General features: G+C 39.7%; 1 protein-coding gene across 4 annotated transcripts in view; it reads left to right on the plus strand.

Moving 5' to 3' along the window:
• The window catches only part of KLHL13 (kelch like family member 13), a 132,977-nt gene that overhangs the window by 2,548 nt on the left and 104,161 nt on the right, over positions 1-26,268 (plus strand). For 2 of the 4 annotated variants that reach the window (XM_032776442.1, XM_032776445.1), the window contains exons 2-3: positions 13,059-13,167; positions 14,695-14,753. In XM_032776442.1, the coding sequence (XP_032632333.1) occupies positions 14,734-14,753 (20 nt within the window). In that variant the 5' untranslated portion in view covers positions 13,059-13,167; positions 14,695-14,733. The remainder of the gene's footprint in view (positions 1-13,058; positions 13,168-14,694; positions 14,754-26,268) is intronic. The other 2 variants (XM_032776444.1, XM_032776446.1) reach the window with 1 other exon arrangement.

Here is a 26,268-nt window from a genome sequence, read left to right on the forward strand (position 1 = left end):
ACTGTTAAATAATAGAATACCATTTAAATATTTTTGGATGTTTTCTGCATCTTCAAAATATATTGATTTCCATTATAACAAAAGAAAGTGTACAGTGCTCACTTTATATTTTTTATTACAAATATTTGCACTGTAGGAACAAAACAAATAGTATATTTCAATTCAACTCATACAGGTACTGTAGTGCAATCTCTTTGTAATGAAAGTTGAATTTACAAATGTAGGATTATGTACAAAAAATAACTGCATTCAAAAATAAAACAGTGTAAAACTTTAGAACCAACAAGTCCACTCAGTCCTACTTCAGCCAATTGCTCAGACAAACAAGTTTGGTTACAGTTCGCAGGAGATAAAGCTGCCCACGTCTTGTTTACATTTATGGGAGATACTGCTGACTGCTTCTTATTAACAGTGTCACCTGAAAGTGAGAACAGGCGTTCACATGGCACTGTTGTAGCTGGCATTGCAAGATCTTTGTGCTGGATGTGCTAAAGATTCATATATCTCTTCATGCTTCAGCCACCATTCTAGAAGACATGCGTCCATGCTGATGACAGGTTCAGCTTGATAATGATCCAAAGCAGAGTGGACCGACGCATGTTCATTGTCATCCTCTGAGTGAGATGTCACCAGCAGAAAGTTTTCTTTTTTGGTGGTGTGGGTTCTGTAGTTTCTGCATCGGAGTGTTGCTCTTTTAAGACATCTGAGAGCATGCTCCACACTCCATCCCTCTCAGATTTTGGAAGGCACTTCACATTCTTAAACACTATGTCAGATCTACAGTGAAAGTGTTCTTAAAATGAACATGTGCTGGTTCGTCATCCGAGACTGCTATAACATGAAATATATGGCAGAATGTGGGTAAAACAGAACAGGAGACATACAATTCTCCCCCAAGGAGTTCAATCACAAATTTCATTAATGCATTATCTTTTTAACGAGCATCATCAGCATGAAAACATGTCCTCTGGAATGGTGGCCAAAGCGTGAAGGGGCATATGAATGTTTAGCATATCTGGCACATAAATACCTTGCAACGCCAGCTACAAAAGTGCCATGTGAACTCCTGTTTTCACTTTCAGGTGACATTGTAAATAAGCAGTCAGCAATATCTCCCATAAATGTAAACAAGACGTGGGCAGCTTTATCTCCTGCGAACTGTAACCAAACTTGTTTGTTTTAACAATTGGCTGAACAAGAAGCAGGACTGAGTGGACTTGTAGGCTCTAAAGTTTTGCAGTGTTTTGTTTTTGAGTGCAGTTATATAGCAAAAAAAAATTACATTTGTAAGTTACACTTTCACAATAAAGAGACTGCACTACAGTACATGTATGAGGCAAATTGAAAAATACTATTTTGTTTATAATTTTTACAGTGCAGATATTTGTAATAAAATAATGTAAAGTGAGCACTGTACACTTTGTATTATATGTTGTAATAGAAATCAATATATTTGAAAATGTAAAAAAAAAAAGTCCAACTTAATAAATTTCACTTGGTATTCTATTGTTAACAGTGCGATTAATTGTAATTAATTTTTTTTAATTGCAGTTAATTTTTTTGAGTTAATTGTGTGAGTTAACTGCGATTAATTGACAGCCCTAGTTTACACATTAAGATGTTATACTGAAATAGCTTTCTTGGTGGAGAGAAAGCACAATAGCTTTTACCAATATGTAGTTATTTGAGGTGCATGTCAAGTAGGGTGTGTAGATTTGACCATGACTAGCTACAGCTAGATAAAAACTACCTGTACCTTATCTCATCTAGGACATTACATTGAGGTACATTAATGTAAAACCACACCTATTTCTTGCAGTGAAGACATCAACCTCAGGAAGGTATTTTAGGTTGACTTGTAGCTAAGTTCAGATTTCATGCATCCTGAGGCTGTTTACTCAGTGTGTGAGACTTGATATTGGCAGTGACAAAAGGGCTCCACTGACCTTCAAAGACCTTTTCATAGATGATCTTATTGGGGAACCATAGCGAGGAAATAACTGCCCTGTTACTAAGTGGGAGTGTGTTTTTGGTGGGGGAGGGAGGGAAAGTCGTATTTGAATTTCAGTGGAAAGTTTGCAAGATGGACCAAAATTTAGATCTGTACTATGGTGTAAATTGATTTGCCTTTATCTGCTGAAAACAAGGTGGAATGGCATGTCAAATAAGGCTCTATGGCCGTTTCAAGGTGTTGAAATAGCCTATCCTATGGCTACTTATTATTTGTATTCTTAGTTCCTGGGAGCCCTAGTCATGGACCAAGGCCCCATTGTGTTAGATACTCTGAACAGAACAAAGGCAGTTCTACCCCAAAGAATTTACAATCGATGTATAAGACCTGAGACAACAGATGCATACAGATTGGGGAAGTACAAGGAAACCATGCAATAATATTAGTCAGCATGATAGGTTATGATCTCAGCACATCTGCCGCCTCTCTGCCCATTTAGAGACACTTATGCCTTTTAAAAAAAGCAGATCATGTGCATGAGGTTTCTAGAGGGAGTGTAGCAATTGAGTTATGTTCTTAGAGCTTAGGCTTTTTTGAGTTTAAACTCAGCTGTAGGAAACAGAACATTTTATTTCCTGTCACGGAAACAGCCATGCTTTGTTGTAGATACTAATGACACAGTACAGTCATATGATTTCTTGTGGCTTTTGTTTTAAGTTCTTCTTTGTGAATTATGTAGCAATTATTGGTGTATGCTGTAGTTGTAAAATCTTTGATGAAAAGCAGAGACTTGTAGGGGAGACTAGATTGGAGTTGCACGAGCTGAAATTGTTCAGTTTTGGGCTTTATGGGGAAAGTTGGAACTTTACGCCTTTTTCCCCAAAAGATTAAGTATCTGTAAAGAGTCAAAATTAAGAGTATTTTGTTCTTTCAGTTTTCTAGGTGTGAAAAATGAACTGACATTAAAACCAGTTTTACCAGTGTATACAATTTAAAGATAGCATCCCAAGGCTAGGAATTGATAATCTGATAGAAAAATGAAAAGTTAAAATTTGGTGAATACTTCTCCATTTGACCAGCTGCAAATTGGCTTTACAAGAACTGGGGGAAAGTGAGTGGGATTTTCTGAATGATGGGAGATGGAGGGGAAAGAGTAATATGTAACTTTCACAGATCAGCAAGCCAAGGTGCAATGACTTAAGTCAGGGGTTCTCAAACTTCATTGCACCACAACCCCTTTCTGACAACAAAAATTACTACACAGCTCCAGGACTGGGGACTAAAGCTTGAGTCTGCCTGAGCCCCATTGCCCTGGGTGGAGGGGCCAAAACCTGAGCCCCACCACTGAGGAGGGGCGGGGGGCAAAGCCCAAGGGCTTCAGCCCCAGGCAGGGGGCCTGTAACCTAAGCCCCACTACCCAGGGCTCAGGCATCTCAACCAGTTCCTCACTATTTGTCAAAATCAAATCTAGAACAGCCTCTCCCCTAGTAGCTTTATCCACCTTCTGAAATAAAAAAATATCTCCAATAAATTCTTAGAATGTATTGGATAATCTGTGCCCTGTTGTGTTGTTTTCCCAATGGATGTCTGGTAGTTGAAGTCCCTCATCACTACCAAGTCCTGTGCTTTTGGATGATTTTGTTTAAAAAAAAAAAAAAAGCCTCATTCACCTCTTCCTGCTTGGATGGTCTCATCACCCTTGGTTTTTTTTTTTTTTACCCTTTTTATCCTTACCTAGAGACTTTCAACAAGTCTGTCTCCTATTTCCATTTAAACCTCAGTCCAAATGTATACATTTAATATACAAGGCAACACCTCCTCTTTTTTTGCGCCTGTCTTTTCTGAGCAAGCTCTACCCTTCTATACCAAATATTTCAGTCATGCATAGTATTGTACCAGGTCTCTGTGGTGCCAACTATGTCATAGTTGTGTTTATTTAGTAGCATTTTGAGTTCTTCCTGCTTATTCCCCATTCTTCTTGCTTTAGTATATAGACATCTAAGATACTGATTTAATTCCCCCCCCCCCCAAGTTCTGTCTTGTCTCTCCTTTATCCCTGCTATAACAGCCCATGCTCCCCCCAAATTCCGACCCTTCTCCCAGGTCTCCATGTTTTTGACTTACCTGTGGGCTTTGGTCACCTTCACCCTTTGAACTTAGTTTAAAGCCCTCCTCACTAGGTTAGCCAGTCGGTATCCAGATATTCTCTTCCCCTTCCTCGATAGGGGCCTCACAGCCAGGCATTCACCTCCAGGATGCATCTGTTTTTGTCTGGGCCCCTACCCTTGACCATGTCTTGTACCCTTTCAGAAAGATGGGAGAGGAGAAGAATGTTTTAAGTAGCAGCAACTGAAGCAAGAACTAGAGAAAATCAGAGCTCACCATGTATGAATTCAGTGATTTTAATTTTGTATCCATTTCAGTTCAGTGGGACCTTGTATCTGCAGCCTAGATACCAGGGAAAGGTGTGCATTAGAAATGCCTGAAATGTGTGGAATGGCGGGACAAGACCATCTTGCTCTTGCAGTGAGTAAACTGACTTTCCCTCAGGGCTAAGAAGGAGGTTCCACTTTTCCACTCAGAGTGGAGATCAGGCTTAAATAACTGCAGGAGTCAGTAGTTAACTCTGTTGGAAATGCTGTACCCTGGAGGTCTTTAACATCTACAGTGAATAACAGCTTACAAGCTTATGTGGTGGTATTTTCTTTTTCTTCCTGGAATTTTGTTCTGTGTCAAAATTAACTTGGACTTCTGGGACTGACGAAGCAGAGCTCTGTATCACAGAGGTAGTCCTGGATTCTGCATAAGTGCGTCAAGACAAGTGTGAAGCTATGGTCACATTCTTTCTAAAATAATTGTAAGTAATGAAGGCACAATGAAATAGTTGATGTGCACTGCATTCTTAACTACTCAAGAGTGTTGACCAGTCACATTAATACAAGTGTAGTGTTAAATTTTTAAATAGCACTGAGGGATGATGTTGAAAGTTAATAATTCCAAACATGCTTATTAAGGTAATGTATGTTAGTAATACTCGCAAAACATCTAATGCATTGTGTAAGGGTTACTTTGCTGGCTGCTGAAGCAATTTTTGGAATCTTCCACAATTCTCATAAGAAATTTACATGAAGGAGCTAATGGACATTTTTAGATGAGGAACTGAAAAATGTGCTTATGCAGGTGTTTAAATCAGCTGGCATGAGCATGGTGTTCTTATCTCTTCTGGAGTTTGTTGGTGTTCTACAGATGGCAGTTTCTTCCTGGTTTATCGAGTCAGTAGAACTAGTACTTTTGAAGGCACACTCTGCTCTTGACAGACTTATGGAACTAAATGGTAAACTTTTATGAAGGGGTTTTGAATATTCTGTTTATGTTGCTGTTAGTGTGGCGATATTCTCAACTTTTGGGCTTTACAGTATGTATAAAGCATATAGAAAATATCTTACAATGACATAGATGTTTCTACAATAGGTATGCACACTCCGTGCTTTGTACATACTTTACCTATATATACAGACATGGGAATAGGATCTTCTACTATAATCATGGACCTCCAGTCTTTTAATTTATATTTGAATTAACACTTCCATTTTAGTTTCACTGGTACTGGAAGCAGATATCTCAAGAGGAATGATTTATCTTATTAGGATGTATAAGATACTGCATGTGGACCTAGTGATGTACTGAATGTGGGGAGAAATAAGAATGGAATTTCAGGTTGTTGACGCTAAATGTCAACATGCATGGGGATAGATGCTAGAATAGCTGTTTTTTGTATTCCAGGAAAAAGCTAGGTTTTGGAAATTTGCATTGGTACACAGATGTTGAAATGATTTGATAAACACTTTGTGCAATGTTACAGAACTGATAAATGGTGTTTAAATCACTTCTCCTTCCGGGGGTAAATGCTATTCCTAAAAGGCTTGCCCCATCTACAGCAATTGAGAGAGCTGAGTTTGTGTGCAACTTTCAAAAGTACTGTAGTGATTTAGGAGCACAAATCCCACTGAAAGTCAATGGGACTTCATACTCCTAAATCACATAAGTGCTTTTGAAAATTGCACTTTTTCATCTTTAGTTTGTGGCAAAATCTACTTGCTACTCTGAAGTCATGCTGTTAATTGGGAAACATTATAAGTTGGTTTCTTATGGATTCTTAAATACTTAAGATGAATTAAACCTGACACTGTTAAAGGGGCCTGATTTTTTTTCAGAATGTGCTGAGCACCTGCTTTCTGAAAATCAGATCCTTTTAAAGTCTCTTAAATTGGCTAGCCAAAAGTGGAAGCACCTCAGTTGCTAATCATGGTCAGTGTGTGCAACTTGTAATGAAAGCTAGTTACTTTAGAGGCTATATTAGTAATAGTAACAGTATGGAAGATGCTAATTCATGGATCAAATGGCTGTCTGATTGGTGGTGGTGGTCCATTGTTGGAGTAACAGGGCAGAAAAATAGTTCTTGTACTCTTTCTGTAAGTTATGCCAACATATTTATGTGGTGGGGATATTAAAAATGCCTAACTCTCTCATACATATATACAAGCGCGCAAACACAAATTTAGTGTGATTCACTGAAAAGTATCTCTTAGAAGTGAAGTAGTTTAGAAAATTTAGATTTACTTTCATAAGGTACAGTAAAAATAGGCAACCTTTAATCCATTTAACAAAGAGCCTTCAGTTTCTACTTCAAGGCATGTGGAATGATACTTTGTAAGGTAACTTAATCTCTAGCCAATTATTTTAAGAAGTTTGCTCTTGCAAGGAGTAGGCCAGGTGAAATGTTTACTTAAGCAGCCTTGTTTCTTTATTCAAGAAAGGTAACTCTACTCATATTTCCAGAAGCACAACCTAGTGTTACTTAACCACTTCAGTTATCCATTTCAGTGCTGGCTAATATACTTGAAGTGTTGGACAAACCAACTTTTACTTCTGCTTTATGCTTACATAAGAACACAAGAACGGCCGTACCGGGTCAGATCAGAGGTCCATCTAGCCCAGTATTCTGTCTAGTGACAGTGGCCAATGCCAGGTGCCCTAGAGGGAGTGAACCTAACAGGCAATGATCAAGTGATCTTTCCTGCCATCCTTCGCCATCCTCAGACAAACAGAGGCTAGGGATACCATTCCTTACCCATCCTGGCTAATAGCCATTTAGGCACTTAACTCCTACGAATTTTATCCAGTTCCTCTGTTAAACGCTGTTTATAGTCTACGCCTTCACGAAACTCATCTCAGGTAAAGAGTTCCACAATTGACTGTCCTTTAATTTGTTTTAAACTCTGCCTATTATTTCATTGGTGACCCCTAGTTCTTGTATTATGGAATAATAAATAACTTTTCCTTATCCACTTTTCCACATCACTCATGATTTTATATACTCTATCATATCCCCCCTTATGTCTCTCTTTTCAAGCTGAAGGGCCTAGCCTCTTAAATCTTTCTCGTATGGACGCCTCTCCAAACCTTAATTTTAGTGTCCGCTTTTCTGAACCTTTTCTATGTGCCAATATATATTTTTGAGATGAGGAGACCACTCTGACGCAGTATTCGAATGTATGGGCGTACCATGATTAATATAGGCAATAATATAATTCTCAGTCTTATTCTCTAATCCCTTTTAAGAGTTCTAACCATCCTGTTTGCTTTTTTGACTGCCTCTGCGCACTGCTTGGACTCTTCAGAGAAGCTATCCAATGACGCCAAATCTTTTCCTGACTCATTGTAGCTAAATTAGCCCCATCATATTGTGTGTATAGTTGGGTTAGTTTTTCCTAGGGCATTATTTACATTTATCCACATTAAATTTCATTTGCTATTGTTTGCCAGTCCACTAGTTTTGTAGATCTTTCTGAAGTCTTCACAATCTCTGCTTTGGTCTTATCTATTCTTAGCAGTTTAGTATCATCTGCAAACTTTGCCACTTCGACTGTTTACCCCTTTCTCCATCACTTATGAATAAGTTGAATAGATGGTCTGAGGACTGACCCTGGGAACACCACTATGTTACCCTGTCCCATTCTGAGAATTTACCATTAATTCCCTACCCTTGTTCCCTGTCTTATAACCAGTTCTCAGTCCATGAAAGGACCTCCCTTTTATTCCATGACAGCTTATTTACTAAGACCTTTGTGAGGACCTTGTCAAGGCTCTGGAAATCTATATACACTATGTCCATGGATCCCCTCTTGTCCACAGTTTGTTGAGCTTTCAAGAACTCTAATAGATTAGTAAGACACGATTTCCCTTTACAGAAACGATGTTTGACTGTTGCTCAACTTTTTTTCTAAGGTGTGTGACAATTTTATCTTAACTATTGTTTCGACAATTTGCTCGGTTACTGATGTTACTTACGCTGTTATTGCCGGATCACCTCTGTAATAAACGTCTGTCCCAGTTTGGACTTTTAGCGTACAAACCTGAGTGTTTATTGGGACCTTCCCCAAGCTCACTACCAGCTTGGATTTTTTTCTCGCTGCCACAGATAGTAATGAGGCACTATCAGCCTGGATTCCCCATAACTCCTTGGACACCCCTCTGGACTCCCAAACTTCCTTTGGGAAGACTCCCAAGCCCCAGACCCCCTGGGTCTCCTATCTCTCATCCCAGCTTCGCCCCCCTTCCTGGTGAGCTATATCTTACTCCTTGAATGCAACCAAGAGAGCTATTACCCCCCCGAGGCTAGGCATCAAGAGCTAATCACAGCTAACACACAAGAATTCCCCGTCTCTCTGGTCTCGTAGCAGTAACTAAGAAAAACGCAACCACAAGGGAAAGAGTTATTCTTTCTCTCTTCCCGTAGCTGTTCTTTCCCTGGGAACAATAGGAAAATAACCACAGAATGTAATGCTTCCCTCCCCCGCTTGTCTCCCCGTGAGGAAGACAGACGCTGGTACAGAATGTCTATCCCTTTGCCTCACTAGGAAAAGAAAACTCCCAACGATTTTAAAAAGACTTTATATAAAAAGAAAGAAATAAAAACAATAATACTGCATAAGAGATCAATACAGGCTCTTGCTTATAAGAATAATGACTAAAACAGTCTGATTTAAAAGATAGCCCCCTTTAAACCAGTCCAGCAAATCAACACACCTGTAAATACAACACAAAGCATATAACAGCCTATTTGCCTTGTGGCCTTTGTACTCACACTTTGTAGGAAAATATTAGAAAGAAATAGGAGTTAGCAGAAAAGATGTTTCCTCCATAGCTGGGAAAAACAAAAGACCTAGAGTACACAATTCCCGCCCCTGACTTTTAAAAAATCCAGTTCTCTGATTGGTCCTCTGGTCAGGTGTTTGGTTCCCTTTGTTCACCCTTTACAGGCAAAAGAAATTTAACCCTTACCTTACCTATCTACTTATGACACCTCTAGAGCCCTTTTTAAATTTTGGTGTTACATTAACTGACTTCCTTGTGGAGTATAGGATTGCAACAGCATGTTGCTGAACATTCTAGGAACATCTTCAGTCTTCTCTTCAATGAGTTTTAATTATTGTGGTAAGTGTGGCACTGAGAAAACTCTGAATGGGTTGATTTTGATAGGATATTGATCCAAAAATTGTGTAGTAATCTTAAGTAACTTTCATGTCAGATAAACATGGCTGTGCTATTTCTGTGTTTAGGCAAAAAGCCTCTAGGTCAGGGGTGGGCAGACTACAGCCTGCGGGCCAGATCTGGCCCAGCCCCCGAGATCCTGGCCCAGGAGGCTCCCCTCTGGCCCCTCCCCCGTTGTCCCCCCTCTCCTGCAGCCTCAGCTTGCTTGCTCCGCCGCCAGCGTTATGCTCTGGGCAACGGGGCTGTGAGCTCCTGGGGCAGCGCAGCTGCAGAGCCCGGCCTGACCTGGTGCTCTGTGCTGCGTGGTGGCGGTGGCGGCAGCGTGGCCTGGCTCCAGCCAGGTGACGCAGCTGTAGCACCACCAGCCCCCGGTGCTCCAGGCAGCGTGGTAAGAGGGTAGGGAGCGGGGGGGAGGGGGGTTGGATAGAGGGCAGGGGAATGGGGGCAGGGGTCGCGGGAGGGGCAGTCAGGAAGGAAGGGAGATTAGATGGGGCAGCAGGGGGATGTCAGGGGCAAGGGTTCTGGGGGCAGTCAAGGGACAGGGAGAAGGGGTAGTTGGATGAGACAGGAGTTCCAGGGGGGCCATCAGGAATGAGAGGAGGGGTTGGGGCCGTGGGGGTCCAGGGCAGTGAGGGGCAGGCAGCGGGGCTGTGTGGATGGGGCAGGAGTTCCAGGGGGGGCTGTCAGGGAACAGGGAGGGTTGGATGGGGCAGGAGTCCTGGGGTGGGGGGGGTAGATAGGAGGTGGGGGCTGGCCCACAATCCCTTTTCCTAATCAGCCCTCCATACAATTCACAAAACCTGATGCGGCCCTCAGGCCAAAAAGTTTGCCTGCCTCTGATCTCGGTTATCTTGTGGTGTCACATGGGTCCAGTTCTTACACTGAAATATATTTTTGAATAGTATTGATATAAATCTGATTTTCACCTGTTTACAAATATATGGTGAATGTAACTGTAGATTCAAGGCAAGATATAAATTGGTACACTATAAATGGAAGATAGCATTCAGATAGCTGACTGTAGTTTCTCTGTGCTTTAGAAAACTGGATCAGTGGTCCTTGCATCTGGATTAACCAAAGCTAAGGACTTGTTCAGTTGTGCTGCCTTGAGGAAAGTATTCATGGAGTTTAAAAGAGCGGCTGAACTCTGGGGATCTGGAGTACATACACCTTACTTTTCTCTGTAGTCCTCCACTCAAGTGAGCATATCCTACATGATCAATTTTTCTTCAAGTGGACTTGCACTGATAGACTCTAGCCATTGCCATTATTTAAGATTGCATATATAGTGAAACTAATGGGTTCCCTTTCTTGACAGTTACAATAACTGTGGGACTACTGTTAACCTAATCACCTTTCAGAGAAAAGTCAGTGATTTGAAGTCCTGTCCTTTTTTTCTTGTGTAGTAGTGAACAAAAACACTTTTAGGGCATAATACTGAGCGGTTCCTTGTCCTGAGACTTGGGGTATATCAGTACTTAAAACAGTACAGCAGTGGAGCTGTAATGCTCAGTGTAGACACTACCTGTGTCGACAGGTGGGGTTCTCTTGTTGATGTAGGTAATTCACTTCTCTGAGAGGTGGTAGCTAGGTTGATGGAAGAATTCTTCTGTTGACCTAGTGTTGTCTGCAATGGCGGTTTAGTTGGTATAGCTACTTCTCACAGAGGTGTAGATTTTTCACAAAATCTAACCTGCCTCTTCAGCATAATTGATAATTCTATGATTTCCATCTAGTAAAGGACCATTGTAGGGTTCTTTTTGTTCTTTAGATATTTAAAAAATTTCCCTTCTTATCCTTAACTCTGCTGACTATAGATTTCTCCTTGTGTCCCTTTGCTTCCCTTGCTAATGTTGTGCAATTCCTAGCTTCTGATTTATGTTCAATACTATCCCTCTTTCTTCCATTTGTTGTTTTTATTTTTTATAGCTGTCCTCCCTTCCCTTCTAAACCAGCTTGTTTTTTTAATCAATACAGCATTTGTCATATATTGTGGGATTTTTTCGTTTTGGGCATCTATTAAAGTGTTCTTAAATAATTTCCAATTATCATTTGCATTTTTCTGATTAAATTCTTTCAGCTGATTTGGCTCATAATTGTTTTCAGCTTTTTGAAATTGGATCTTTTCCAGGCATGCATGTATATATCACTGGTCTGGACTATATTCTGTTTGCACATTATAAATATGGTCAAGGCATGATCACTTGTATATAAGCAACCATTAATTTTTAGTTCTGTGATCAGTTCCTTTCTATCTGTGGAAACAAGGTCCAATATAGAATTCCCCCATGTTGGATGCAGTACTTTCTGAGTTACAAAACTGTCATCTGTAATATTTAGAAATTCTAAGGCTGTTTTAGTATTACCAGCATGAGACCTCGTGCATATGTCACTCAGTTTTAATTCCTGTATAATCACGCTGTTTTTTTGCCTACGCATCATAGGCATAGTTTACACTGGGGGGCGGGGGATCAATCTAAGTTATGCAGCTTAAATCTATCAATCAATCAAAGTTATGCTACGTGAATAACATAGCTGAAGTTGACATACTTAGACCTACTCGCTTCGGTGTCTTCACTGCGGTGAGTCAACTGCTGCTGCTCCCTTGTCAACTCTGCTTGCGCCTCTTGCGGCTGTGGAGTACAGGAGTCGATGGGAGAGTGCCCGGGGGTTGATTGTTAGATCAATTGCTGCCTGCCGTTTCGGTGGGTAGTATAGACCTACCTATAGATGCGTAAAGAGCCAGTCATACTGTTTCCTAGTGTGATTTATTTGGTGTCCTCTACAGACGATCAACACCCCATCTTTTAGTTTATCTGTTAAGAGACTGATCCATAAGCATTCAAGATGTTTTTCTTCCGAGTTTTCAGTTACTTGGAAACTGGTAATGCCTGAGGGCCTCTCCCTTACCTGTTTTGCCCATTTGGTCCTTCCCAAATAGGTTATAAGCATTGGTTTTTACTAGACCCCTGCTTGGATACAAAATTTCTATCTGAATCGGATCCGCAAACATGGTCCGCAGATTTGCAGGGCTCTAATTTTTTTGCATTCCAGTCATAGCAATCTCCATTTGTACCTTGATCCAAAACTAAGCCAACCTCTGTTTCTCTCCATAATGCCTTGTCAGGCAGCAACTCTTGGGAAGCCTTAGATGTTCAAGTTTAGGAGGGTTCACTTCTTCGTTCAACCACAGATTACAAAGTTGAGTCTAGGGTTTTTGCCCTGCCAGATATATTTGGAAACAGTTCTGTGTAGGTCCATAAATGCTACTGGAACAGCTAGGGGAATGTATTAGAATGAATAAAGCTGTCAAGCAACAAACTCCATTCTAATTAGATTAACTTTTCTTGTCCATTATACAGACAGGACTTCACATCCAGGTGTGTTTTATGATTATAATTTGGAGAATGGCATTCTGTTGAGTGTCTTGCTTTTAGAGAGTGAATTAATGACTTTGTTTTAGTGGTGAAGATTGCTAGAATGTGATCTTTGGCAGAAACATTGTGTTGGTTTTTTAAAAATTTATTTAGTGGACTTCTTCTCTTTAACACAGGAAAACCTCAAGGTCAGTTGAACCAATAACATGTCCTGAGGTGCAGCAGCAGCAGAAGAAGCAGAGAACAGCTTCGTTCTTTTAGTAGCAGCAACAGAAGTGACAGCAGGCAAGTTAGAGTTTGTTAAAGGATTTCTTTTATATGGTGCCATTTCTGGTAATGCCATATTCTAGGTGTTGCTTAGATCACAATAAATTAATAAGTAATGCTTTCACTTTATTCACGTGAATCACTTTTAATGAATTGTCTGATTTGACAGTTCCCATTTAGGTAAGATTCTAGATTAGCATTTATCATGACTCCTACCCCTAAACAGAAGGGTGCCACTTAAAGTTTTTTTTTTTAAATTGTTGTTTTTTTATTTTTGTTTTTTTACATGGAGGTATTGGTATAGAGAGCTTCATTTGTTAACTGAGGCTGAGTGCCTGAGGGATTTGCAGAAATTCCTAAATTTATTTTCTTTTTTGTAGGACTGACCCATGAGCTTTGTGGTTTATTTAAACAAATGTACCATTTTATAAACCTTTTATGTGAAATTATTTTCCACTTCATGCACATGAATAATACAACTCATTTAACACCTATAAATGCAAATGAGAGAACAACCGGTTCAAAAAGTGTTTTAGGACTATAAAGCTCAAATGTACCATCTTTCATAGAAGTAACCAATATAAAGTCTATATAGTAGCTAATTTTTTTGCAATTTCTTTCTTTATAATACAAAATAGGAAAGTAAATAAGTTCAGAACTAAAAATAAGAGTAGTTCAGTGGTATTATATAATTTGCAGTGCATGAGTTACAATTCTGTGTTAGTTGCAAATGAAAATAGTGCGCTTTACTAAGTAATATATTGCAGCAGTGTGCCCTTTAGCAAAATCTGTAAATTTAAATTGAGTTATGATTGAACACTAGAATCAATCTCTAATTATTGTAAAGGTAGTTTAAACCTTTGAGAATGAAGAATGAGGGGTTGATACTGTAAATATTTGGTAAGTGATTGTGGTACATTTAAAAAATATGACTCATAAAAATTGAGGCCTTTTTTCTTTTAGTGTGCGTATTTTATCACACACTGGCAATTTAGGCTGGTTCTCCTCTTCGCTCCCAAAATAGTCACAGCTTCCGTTTTAGTAAACTGTTCATGGGATAGATAGGCAGGGTCAGGCATAGCTATGGCTTAAACCATGAGATTAATTTGAAAAATCTAGGGCCTGTAGTTTCCCTGCTCACTTGATTAGTTTTCATAATTCATCCTCATTTCCACAGCAGGAGTAGTCATCATAGGTGTTGGAACTAGGAGTGCTGGGGGTGCGGTAGCACTCTCTGCTTGAAGTGGTTTCTATCATGTATCAGGGTTTACAGTTTGGTTCATTGGCTCTCAGCACCCGAGCAATAGTAATGTAATCTTTGCCTCCAGAAAAGCATTTTTTGGTTTCTCTTTCATTCTTTTATCCCTAAGTGTCAGTGGGAACAGTTGGTGGAACAAGGAAGGAGAGAATCAGTTGAGTATGAATGATTTGGACAGAGCTTGCCCTGCTTTGCTAAAATCCTTGGGATTTGGGAATCTACGCTCTATTTCTTGCTGTCAGTCTGTGACTTTCTGCTCCACTTTTTTTTTGTGTGTTCAACTGCAGGTGCATGAACAGCACAGAAGATAATTTTGCTTTTCAGGGATGATGTGGAGGGACACTTTGTGAGTAACTGCGTGTGTTTAAAAACAAATCTTTACTGTGTAGGAACAGAAATGAAATTGAAGTTGAATTTATTTTCCTTATTCCATGTTGCATTAAATCAACTTTCCATTTATGACAGTTGATCATGCCTTATTAAGCTCAGAAAAAACATGAGTTTGTTTTTCAAGGGATGCACCTCAATTAATTTAAGGTGATGTTTGGATGGTGTCTTTAAGTTGTAAAACTATGAAGCAGTACAGATAATCTATTTTTTAAACAGTCATTGATGGCAGTAATCTTTCTGTGGTGACTGATCCACTGATAAACTTTAGTGTTACCATGCCACTTAATTTGCTCTTTAGATATGAATAAAATATAACCTGTGAAGCTTGTTCTGTGGATGATCTTTGGCAGGATTAATGAGATACTTCGAGTCCCTTCAAATGATCTTCAGTTGCAGTGCTCCATGGTAGAAGGGTTGAATTAGCCACCTAAGGATGAGCATTCTTCACTACTGCTAATAGGTCCATGTCAATTTATGAATTAAATCTCTCTAATTCTGACTGAGGACTCTGACTTGCACCACACAAAGCTGGTATAGTAAAATTCTATAGTACCATTAATTCTGAAAACCAGCTTTTCACCCATCCCCTGAAATGCAGCAGCAGTGTGACAGGACACAGACACTACACCACAATTCAGCACAAGAAGTGAAGAAAAACTACTATAGTCTTTTCACCTCTAAGGCAAAAGGAACAATCCATAAATTTAGCTCCAGTGCTTTGGTCACTTTTTTAAAACATTTATTCTTGTGAAAATTTGTCATCTTTAATGACCTCATGTGTTCAAAGCCTCGGTCTGGTGCCTTATTTGACACAGTAACTGTCAGTACGCTACTTCCTAGTGCTTGATGATTCAGTATTCCACTGTGGCATCTCGTTCCTTCGAACCAGCAATTTCTTAGCAGTAATATTACTGTAGCCTAGAGTAACAGCTTAAAACTATATTGTCACATTACTCTAGGACTTTGTAGTAGAAGAGTCCCTCAGCAGCAATACTATCATTTTGCTTAATTTTACTTTCATATAGTATAAACATGCTGTGTTCCTTAGGGTGGCTTCTGAATATTCCCACTTGGGACATGAGTTAATCTTTCTTTCTCTCTCACCCCAACCCCCACCGTGGGGTGGAAAAATGCTGTTAAGTTCAGACAACGTTCTAGAAAAGCAGTGCCTGTTGAGACAGCTTGAGTGCCCCTTCATGGCACTAAGCATCTGGGGCTGAAGTATTGTGAGGCCTTGTTAACCCCTATCACCTCAGTTCCTTCCTTTTTCACTGACTAAGTGCAGTCACAGGAACTTGAACTTCACACTCAGAATTTTACTTTTATCAAAAATTCTCTTGTTAGCTTGTTATAATTATTCTAAACTTGTATAGTGATTACTTAACCAGTTTTTAATTCGTTTGGATCCCATTTCAGGTGATTTTGAATTCCTATACTGGTTCTGCCTTTTCTTCTAGAATCCAGACTTACGATAAAAACACACTTAAGCAGTATATTTTGTCCCTCTCCACCTTGGAGCTACATGCTCAATTTCATGGATAACATTGTTCTGGTTACTGTTCTGTAACTAATAGAAAAAACAGATTTCATTCTTAGTAGTGTTAAATTAGATTAACACTTGACTTCCTAATCCGGGGCTTGATTTCAGCCAATTTAAACAATGTGTTATTCCCTTTCTTGATTCCTTCTTGACTAAAAGCAAAGTGTTGGCTTCCAGTCATCTTCCTGTTGGCTCCTTTCAGATTCTGCTTGCCAGTTCAGGAAGGCTAACTGACAGTTTTTCTATGTTCCAGTGCCCTAGTTGACACCTGGATTCCTTATGAATCAGGAGAAGAAAGTGCTGTTTTTGTTGATCCAGGAGACTTCAGCATCAATGAGTTGGGTTGATTTAATTTACATTGTGTTCTTGGGTCCATTCTTCCTGTCCAGGGCCCATGTAGACTTGCCATAGTTGGCAGACTGTAGAATTTAGCAGCGGCCAGAAACTAGGTGTCTGCACATCACTTCTCTGCCCAACATCAGTTCAGAAAGACGAGGAGCTGCATCCTCATCAGCGGAGCCATCAGCATGGATAGCAAGGAGGAGATTCCACTGATGGCTTTCAAATTGAAATAGAGATACAGAAGTTGTGATCCCATTATGCTTCTCCTTTTCACTGAGGGAGCTCTTTTATACCCTGGAGTCTAGCCTACCAGAACAAGGCTGCTGCAGCTTCATGACCTCTTTATAGCAGAGAGCCTTTTTGACATCCTTCCTGTTCTCCCCCCAGCAGAGGAACAACCTAAAGAGACCACCCTTTTCACTACTTCTGTAGCATCCTTCTGTCTCTTCCAGGTCTGCCTTTGGTTCCCCTGCAGTCAAGATGGTGCTTTTCAACACAGGAAAGTACTCACTGGTGGCTTATCTAGTTTCTCACATCTCTGAGGTTCAAAACATTACTCCAGAAGAGTTCAGGTCTCTGGTTCAAGTTGGTGGGCTATCTGTTTATGAAGTGAAGCATTTAGAACTTGTCCTCCCCATCTTTCCTCCAAAATTGTGAATTTGAGATACTCCATCTTTTAGATGACTCAACTTAGCCAGGAAGTTAGGAGCAGTAAGACTCAGATTTTGTCTAGAGTCATCACTCAGTGGATGATGACTGTTCACAAAGAATCATCTGTGCTAAGCTTCCACAGTTGGTCTGCAGGAATCTATCAAAGTTAAACTGCTGATTGCCAGAGGACATGGCCAAGCACACATTCTGGTTTGTTCTGTCCTGACTCACCAGGTTCTGTGCTCAACTGTGGAGTGGGACATGTTTTCAAAATTCAAGCTCCTGCTTCTGCTCTTCAAAGATTTGAGGCTATTTAGATGTGTCCCAGACTCTGTTCTCAGGATGTTTTAAAGAGGTGGTGTAGCCATGTTGATCCCAGGATGTTAGACACAGTGAGTGAAATATCTTTTATTGGGCCAAAGAATCCTGTGGCACTTTGTAGACTAACAGACGTTTTGGAGCATCCAACGAAGTGGGTATTCACCCACGAAAGCTCATGCTCCAAAACATCTGTTAGTCTATAAGGTGCCACAGGATTCTTAGCCTGGATCTGTAAAAGCAGCAAACACGGCTAGCCCTCTGATACTTTTATTGGACCAGCTTCTATTGGTGAGACAGAGAAGCTTTCACACTTTCACAGAGCTGCTCTTTACATATCTAGGAAATACTCAAATATCACAGCTAATACAAGGTGGAACAGATTGTGTTAACTACTTACGATAAACATTATAAGAGACATTCAATTCAAAGTGAAGTGGCCAGTTAACACAAGATAACTCTCACTACCTAGTAGCCCATGTATGCAAGAGCAAATCTGCTTCTTCCTCCTTCCCAGAGAAGCGAGCATAACTTCTGATGAAGTGGGTTCTAGCCCACGAAAGCTTATGCCCAAATAAATGTTAGTCTCTAAGGTGCCACAGGGACTCCTCTTTGTTCTCTCTGTCTCTGGTCAGTCCAGACTGTGAGTTTCTGGGCTCAGTGAAGGCTGTACACCCTGCACTACTTTGTTCACTGGCAAAGGGAGTGTCGGTTTATATGACAGACAAAAATAAGTGGCTAAGAAAACATAGTTCTAGTCCAGTATTTTCTAATTTGAATTTCTGAAAACAGTTAAGTGTAGTAAAATTTGAGTTTGATTTAAATTGCTTCATCAAAAGTAGAGTGAGTAAGTGTCACATCAGCCTGGAAACTTTGGAATTGCTGTGTTTTGAGATTGGATTAAAGTATTCTCTAACCATCAGGGGATTCCAGTTTTATTTAACTACAGTTGTCCTTTAATTAAAATACTACAAATAAATGTATTGATGAAGAACAGCTCTGAATCAGTATAACTTATAAATATTGGCTTCATTTAACTATAGTACCTTTCAAAGCGGGGCTAACTATGAAGAATAATCTTGGCATAGGAACATTTGGGTTAGTTATTTGTGATGCTAAAATGTGATGCACACGGATGATAAATGGTCACCATTAAAGTCCTCTAAGTACAGAAAGTAGATTTGCTTTCAGTAACATATGGTTAAGTCAGGTATGCTCTGATTCTTAAAATCAGAGATATAGCAGATAAGGATTACAGACATTGACACTCACCATGAAGAGTCTGTCTGGATTTGCATACAGTAAGACTATATTCTGTTTCAGACAGCATGAACAGGAACAATAATCGGTAATATCTTTGGCATTTCTTGCAAATTGTTATGGATCAAGATGCATGAGGATAAAATAAATGTGGGGCAACTGTGGGTCAGGCTGATTAGACTTGGGAGGTGGGAGCCAGCATATCTGAATTGTTTTTCCCTATTCTGCTACTGATTTACCCAGTAACCTTGAGTTTAACCTCTGTTATAGTATCTTTGTAAAATGGTGGTGCTGCTTATGCAGTTTTATAAAGTACTTGATCTATGAAAGTGAATGTTATCCAAGTGTGAGTATTACCACTATTTTTATTTTCTCAAAATAAGTTTTTGGTAATATCTAAATTGTAGAAAGCTGGAGACCTCAAAATATTTAGCAAGCAACCTTCAAAGGCTTACTGAATGTCTGAAGAAATAAAAATGGGTTTATAAATGAATACGTTCACACTGCAGTGTATACTTGCTGCAATTTGGAATCAATTTAAAAAATATATAGTTTAAAACATAAAAATCTGGTGGACGTGGTAAATGTATCCTCATTCAGCAGTCTTGTTCAGTTATTAAATTTACAGCCTTTTTTAGTGCTAGATCACGAGTGAACTAGATAGATGGTGTTGAACCTCACGTTGTGCAAAGAAGGCATCTGACATTAATGCATGAAACTGCATTCTGTTCTTATGACTTTGGTTCACTCATTGAGCTTGACATCTGAATTAGGGTTCCTCATTCTTCCTAATATTGGCCTATGTCTAATTAGACTCATTTGTGCAATACTACTTGAAACTTCACTTCAGCTATGACTAACAATCCGTAGATTAAGGGAGAGTTTACTGTCCAACTTGTCAAAACTCAAAAGCTTGTTTCTCACAACAGACGTTGGTCCAATAAGATATTACCTTATACTCCTTGTGTCTCTAATATTTCTCCAATTATGCCATGCATAACATAAGCTGTTCAATTTGATGACTGGAATAATCGGCTCTTCTAGTTATTCCTAATATTAGTAACTACCTAAAAGTGTATTCTCTTACAGCACCTGGCTCATGAATATTGGTTTGTCTGACACTGCGGAATAAGATAACCCAACTCTGTTCCCTTGAATTAGCAGAGATTTCTTTTTTTCTTTTCTTTTCACCATTTCTGTGGTTTTACTGCTGTGTATTTTTTCTAAAAGGGACTATTCAGTGAATCTTGCCTTTCAGTGGGATCCATTTTACTGTGGTCTTTGCCTAATAGACTTGTGATTATTTCATTAGATGAAACTACATTCATAAGCATATAGCTGTTGACTTGCTATAGCTCTTTGACTGGTCTAAGCCTGTAGTGGGTGAAAAGCAGAGACTCTCTGCAGAGCATTTAAGGTGTGTGTGTAAGTACCTCCTATTCAGTAGCATATTTCCCATTAAACTTTTAAAAATATTGTTTCAAATTTATTAGCAGCAGAGCCAAAAAAAAATCTGCAGAAAATATTGTTTAAGATTTTCATACATCTTGCCAAATAAACTTGCTCTACTTTGCAAATCAAAAATGTGTAATATTGCTGATCAAAGACTTCATTAATAAGTCATAAGGACCATACTTAAATTTATAAATACACACACATGCTCTCAGGGAGATTACATCAAATGAAGACAGAACTAAATATTGACACATGTTGTAAGTACTTGCATACAAATATAAAAAGCTTACATACTAAGATGTGTGAACCTCAGTGCCTGGTATTAAATGAGAATACTGATTTAATAGGCACCACAGAAACGTGCTGGAATTATGATAATCAGTGGGACATGATAATACCAAGGTACAAAATATGTAGGAGTGACGTAGTTACAGTGATTAGGAAGTGCCACTACATGTGACAGAGCATAGAGTCAAATACAGTAAAAATCTTAACTGAATAAAGCAGTATCCTAGAGACTCTATGGATGGAAATTCCATGCTTGAATAATAAGAGTATAGGAGTAGGACTATATCTCTGACCAAGATGGCGGTAGTGATTGTGAAAGGCTCAGGGAGAATAGAGAGGATACAAAACCAGAAAACCAATAACAGGGTATTTCAGTTATCTCCATTTTGACCAGGTACATGTCACACATCAGGATGGGATACAGAAATAAATTTTCTAGGCACCATTAATGACCGCTTCTTAGAAAAGCTAGTCCTGGAACCCACAAGGTGAGAGGCACTTCTTAATTTAGGGGGGGAAATGCTGAAGAAACCTTCAAAAGTAGCATTTACATTAAAAAGGGGAACTATACAATGGGGAAGCTAGTTCAATAAAAATTAAAATGAACCGTCGCAGGAGTGAAATCCCTGCAACCTGCATGGAAACTTTTTTTTTTAAAACATCTTTAGAGGCTCAAACAATATGTATTTCTCCCCCCAATCAAAAATATGCCACCATGGCTAAACTGAGCAAAAGAAGCTATTGGAGTCAAAAAGGCATCCTTTTAAAAATTGGAAGACAAATCCTTGTGAGGAAAAGAGAAAGGAGCATAAACTCTGGCAAGTCAGGTATAATTAGGAAGGCCAAAAAGAATTGAAGAGCAACTAGCAGAAGACAAACTAACAGCAAATTTCAAGTACAGCAGAAGCAGAAAGTCTGTGAAAGAATCAGTGGGGCCACTGGAAGATCAAAGTGCTAAAGGAGCACTCCGAAGACAGGGCTGTTACGGAGAAGCTAAATGTATTTTTTTTTTTTGTATCTGCCTTCACTGCAGAGGGTAGGAGGGAGATTCCTGAGCCATTCTTTTTAAGTGACAGATTTGAGGAACTCTCTGAGATTGAGATGTCAGTAGAGGAGTCTTTGTAACAGATTGATAAGTTATACAGTAGTAAGTCCCCAGGACCAGATGGTATTTACTCAAGAGTTCTGAAGGAATTCATATGAAATTGCAGAACTACTAACTGTTGTATGAAACCTATCCTTTAAATCAGCCTGTGCACTAGATAAGTGGCGGATAGTCCCTGTAATGCAGAGTTTAAAAAAAAAAAAAAAAAAGCACAGCTGCAGAGACGATCCTGGCAATTACATGACCATTAGTCTAACTTCAATACTAGGTAAATTAGTTTAAACTATAGTAAAAAAACAACCCAGAATTATCAGATACAGAGATAAACGTGATATACTGAGGAAGAGTCGACAAGGCTTTTGTAAAGGTAAAGCATGCTTCACCAATATCAGAATTCTTTGAGGGGGTCAACAAACGTGAGCCAAGGTGATCCAGTGGATATTAGTGTACTTGGACTTTCAGAAAGCCTTTGATGGGCTTTTATCCCCAAAACCTCTTTAGCAGTCACAGGATGAGGGGGCAGGTCCTTTCATGTATCAATAACTGGTTAAAAGACAGGAAACAAAAGGTAGGAATAAATGGTCTGTTTTCAGAATGGAGAGAGGTATAGTGAGGCCCCCAAGGATGTGTATTGGGACTAGTGCTGTTCAAGGTATTCTTAAATGATCTGGAAAAAGGGGTAAACAGTGAAGTGGCAAAGTTTGCAGATGTATAGAATTACTCAAGATAGTTAAGTCCAAAGCTGACTGTGAATCGCTACAAAAGGATCTCTCAAAACTGGATGACTGTGTACCAAAATGGCAGATGAAATTCAGTGTGGATAAATGCAAAGTAATGACATTGGAAAACATCATCCCAACTATACATATAAAATGATAGGGTCTAAATTAGCTGTTACCACTCAAGAGCTCTTGGAGTCATTGTGGATAGTTTTCTAAAACCACCCACTCAGTGGGCAGTGGCAGTCAATAAAGCTAAGAATGGTTCTTAACCATTCGGAAAGGGACTGGTAATAAGATGAACTGTCATGCCTCTCTATAAATCCATTGTATGCTCCCACCTTGAAAGTGGGTGCATTTCTGGTCACCTCATCTCAAAAAAGATATATTGGAAATGGGGAAAAAGTACAGAGAAGGGCAACAATTACTCAGGGTATGGAACAGCTTTCATGTGAGGAGTGTTTAAAAAGACTGGGACTCTTCAACTTAGAAAAGAGATGATTAAGGGGGCTATGATAGAGATCTATAAAATCATGAATGATGGGGAGAAAGTGAATGGGGAAGTGTTATGTACCCCTTTACATAACACAAGAACCAGGGGTCCCTCAATGAAATTAATAGGCAGCAGATTTAAAACAAACTAAAGGAAGTATTACTTCACGCAGCACACAGTCAGCCTGTTGAACTTGTTGCCAGGGGATGCTGTGAAGGCCAAACATCTCTAATTCTTTTTTTTAACTGTTATAAGTTCATGGAGAGTAGGTCGATCAATGGCCATTAGCCAAGATGGTCAGGGACGCAACACCGTTCTTGGAGTCTCAAAACCGCCAGTTGCCAAAAGCTGGGACTGGATGCATCACTTGGTGATTGACCTGTTCTGTTCATTCCCTCCGAAGCATCTGGCTCTGGCCACTGTCAGAAAACAGTCTATGGGGCTAGATGGACCATTGGTCTGACTCGGAATGGCTGTTCTCATGGTCTTATACCCCCACACCCAATTGAAAAGTTCATCATATAGTAAAGACTCTCTGCCTTTTTATTACTGCATGGTCCAAGAAATAGGAGTCCAGGGTTTGTCCCTGCCAGGCAACATATGCAGTAGCTTACAGCAGTAGATATTTCAGTACTGTTTTCCCCTATTATTATAGAAGGGTAGGTGCCAGATTACAAATTTTGAAAATAGCCAAGGATGAAAAGGAAAGGTAAAATCCTATAGAAAAACACCTGTCAGAGATGGTTTAGATCAGTGTTGTGAAACTTTTTCTGCCAAGGACCCCTTTGGCACCTGATGAAATTTCTCAAACCCCTTTCATTTAATGTTTTTCTTCTATTAGTTAGGTTACTTTACTATTTAAAAAAATAGAGTTAAAATAAGACTCACAAAGGAACTAAAAGAAAAATGTAGCACAAAATCTTGTCCTGCAAATGGTAAAAGTTACAGATTACCATTCTGGTGTGCCCTGCTGCAGTACGCAATAACCCTGTGAAAACATCCCCTCAGTATGGAGCAGTAGTCAAAAAAGCTAACAGTGTTCTGAATTGTTAGGAAGGGGGTAGATAATAGAGTAAACATCATAATGCCACTGTATAGAGTGCAGCCACACTGTGAATACTGTATGCAGTTCTGGTCAGCCCATCCCCTCCAAAATATATAAGAAATGGAAAAGGTACAGAGAATGGCAACACAATTGATTAAGGGTATGAAACGGCTTCTGTATGAGGAGAAATTAAAAGGGCTGGGAGTGTTCATCTTAGAAAATAGATGACTAGAGAGGGATGTGATAGAGGTCTTAAAACAATGAATAGGGAAGTGTTATTTATCTCTTCACATGACACAACAGCCAGAGGTCTCAAAGAAATTAATAGGCAGCAGGTATTAAATACACACGAGGAAGTGCTTCTTCACACAAAGCGCAGTCACCCTGTGGAACTCATTGCCTGGGAATGTTTTCAAGGCCAAAAATATAATGGGATTCAAAAAAGAACTAGATAAGTTCATCAAGGATAGGTCAATCAATGGATATTAGCCAAGATGGTCAGGGATGCAACCTTGTTCTTTGGGTGTACCTAGCCCCTGACTCCCAGAAGCTGGGACTGGATGACAAGGGATGGATAATTGTCCTTTTCTGTTTGTTCCCTCTGAAACATCTTGCACTGTCCACTGTTGGAAGGCAGGATACCGGGCTAGACGGACCATTGATCTGAACCAGTATGTCCATTTTTATGTTTATGGTGGACCCCTGAGACTCTGGGTACTTCACTTGGGAAACCACTAGTTTAGGTATGCTTAATCTTGCTCCAGCAGAGGATGGAAGCCTAGATAACCTCTAAGGTCTCTTCCAGCTCCACAGTTGTATGATTTTATGACAACTCAAAATTTTGTGGCCCAAACAAGGATGACAGAAAAATTAGGGGGCAAAGAAGCTAGGAAAGGGTAAGTTTGTTGGGGATTAATACAGGGTTATGGGTAAATTATAAATTTGACTCTAAACCCTTAGAAGCGAGGCCCATATATGTCTTCCAGTATGTTTCTAGAGGGCCTACTGTGGCAGTCCCTACTTTTGATTTGGGCCTTTTGGTAATACTGTGTGTAAGGCAAAGCATTACTTAATAAAACCCTTCTTCCTTCTGCCCATCCCCTGCATCTGCATAAAGTGAATCCTTCTGTGTTTTTTTGTTTGCTTTAGTTTAGAAGGTTAGTAGAATAATGGTCCCAAAAATACTGTCAAGAAAATCTGTCAGTTTAAATGGGGATGTTTCGTGATTGCTAGTTTTGTGCACTGCCAGTTGAAAACACTAGTATATTCAGAAAGCAATCTGCGTAGTAAAATTGAGTTTAAATTTCATTTCGTACATAACAAGAGAGCCACCCTGGACACTACAGTGCTAATAAACGATGGTCACCTAAACACTACCCTATACCGGAAACCTACTGATCGCTATACTTACCTACATGCCTCCAGCTTTCGTCCATTACATCACGTTACACAATCCGTTGTCTACAGCCAAGCTCTAAGATACAACTGCATTTGCTCCAATCCCTCAGACGGAGACAAACACCTGAGGGATCACTGTCAAGCATTCTTAAAACTACTATATCCATCAGAAGAATACCCAGAAGTCACCTACTCCAGGACAGGCCCAACAAAGAAAGTAACAGAACTCCACTAGCCATCACCTTCAGCCCCCAACTGAAACCTCTCCAGCGCATCATCAAGGATCTACAACCTATCCTGAAGGATGAGTCCTCACTCTCACAGATCTTGGGAGACAGGCCAGTCCTTGTTTACAGACAGCCCCCCAACCTGAAGCAAATACTCACCGGCACCCACCCAACAAAAACACTAACACAAGAACCTATCCTTGCAACAAAGCCTGTTGCTAACTCTGTGCACGTATCTAATCGCATTAGCCACACCGTCAGAGGCTCCTTCACCTGCACATCTACCAATGTGATATATGCCGCCATGTTCCAGCAGTGCCCCTCTGCCATGTACATTGGCCAAACCAGACAATCATTATGCAAAAGAATAAATGGACACAAATCAGAAGTCAAGAATTATAACATTCAAAAACCAGTCGGAGAACACTTCAGCCTCCCTGGTCACTCATTTACAGACCTAAAAGTCGCAATTCTTCAGCAAAAAGACTTAAAAAACAGACTCCAATGAGAAACTGCAGAACTGGAATTAATTTGCAAACTGGACATTATCAATTTAGGCTTGAATAAAAACTGGGAGTGGATGGGTCATTACACAAAGTAAATACTATTTCCCCATGCTATTTTCCCCCT

Source organism: Chelonoidis abingdonii, chromosome 8 (assembly GCF_003597395.2).
Source record: "Chelonoidis abingdonii isolate Lonesome George chromosome 8, CheloAbing_2.0, whole genome shotgun sequence".
In the NCBI taxonomy this organism is placed as follows: Eukaryota; Metazoa; Chordata; order Testudines; family Testudinidae; genus Chelonoidis; species Chelonoidis abingdonii.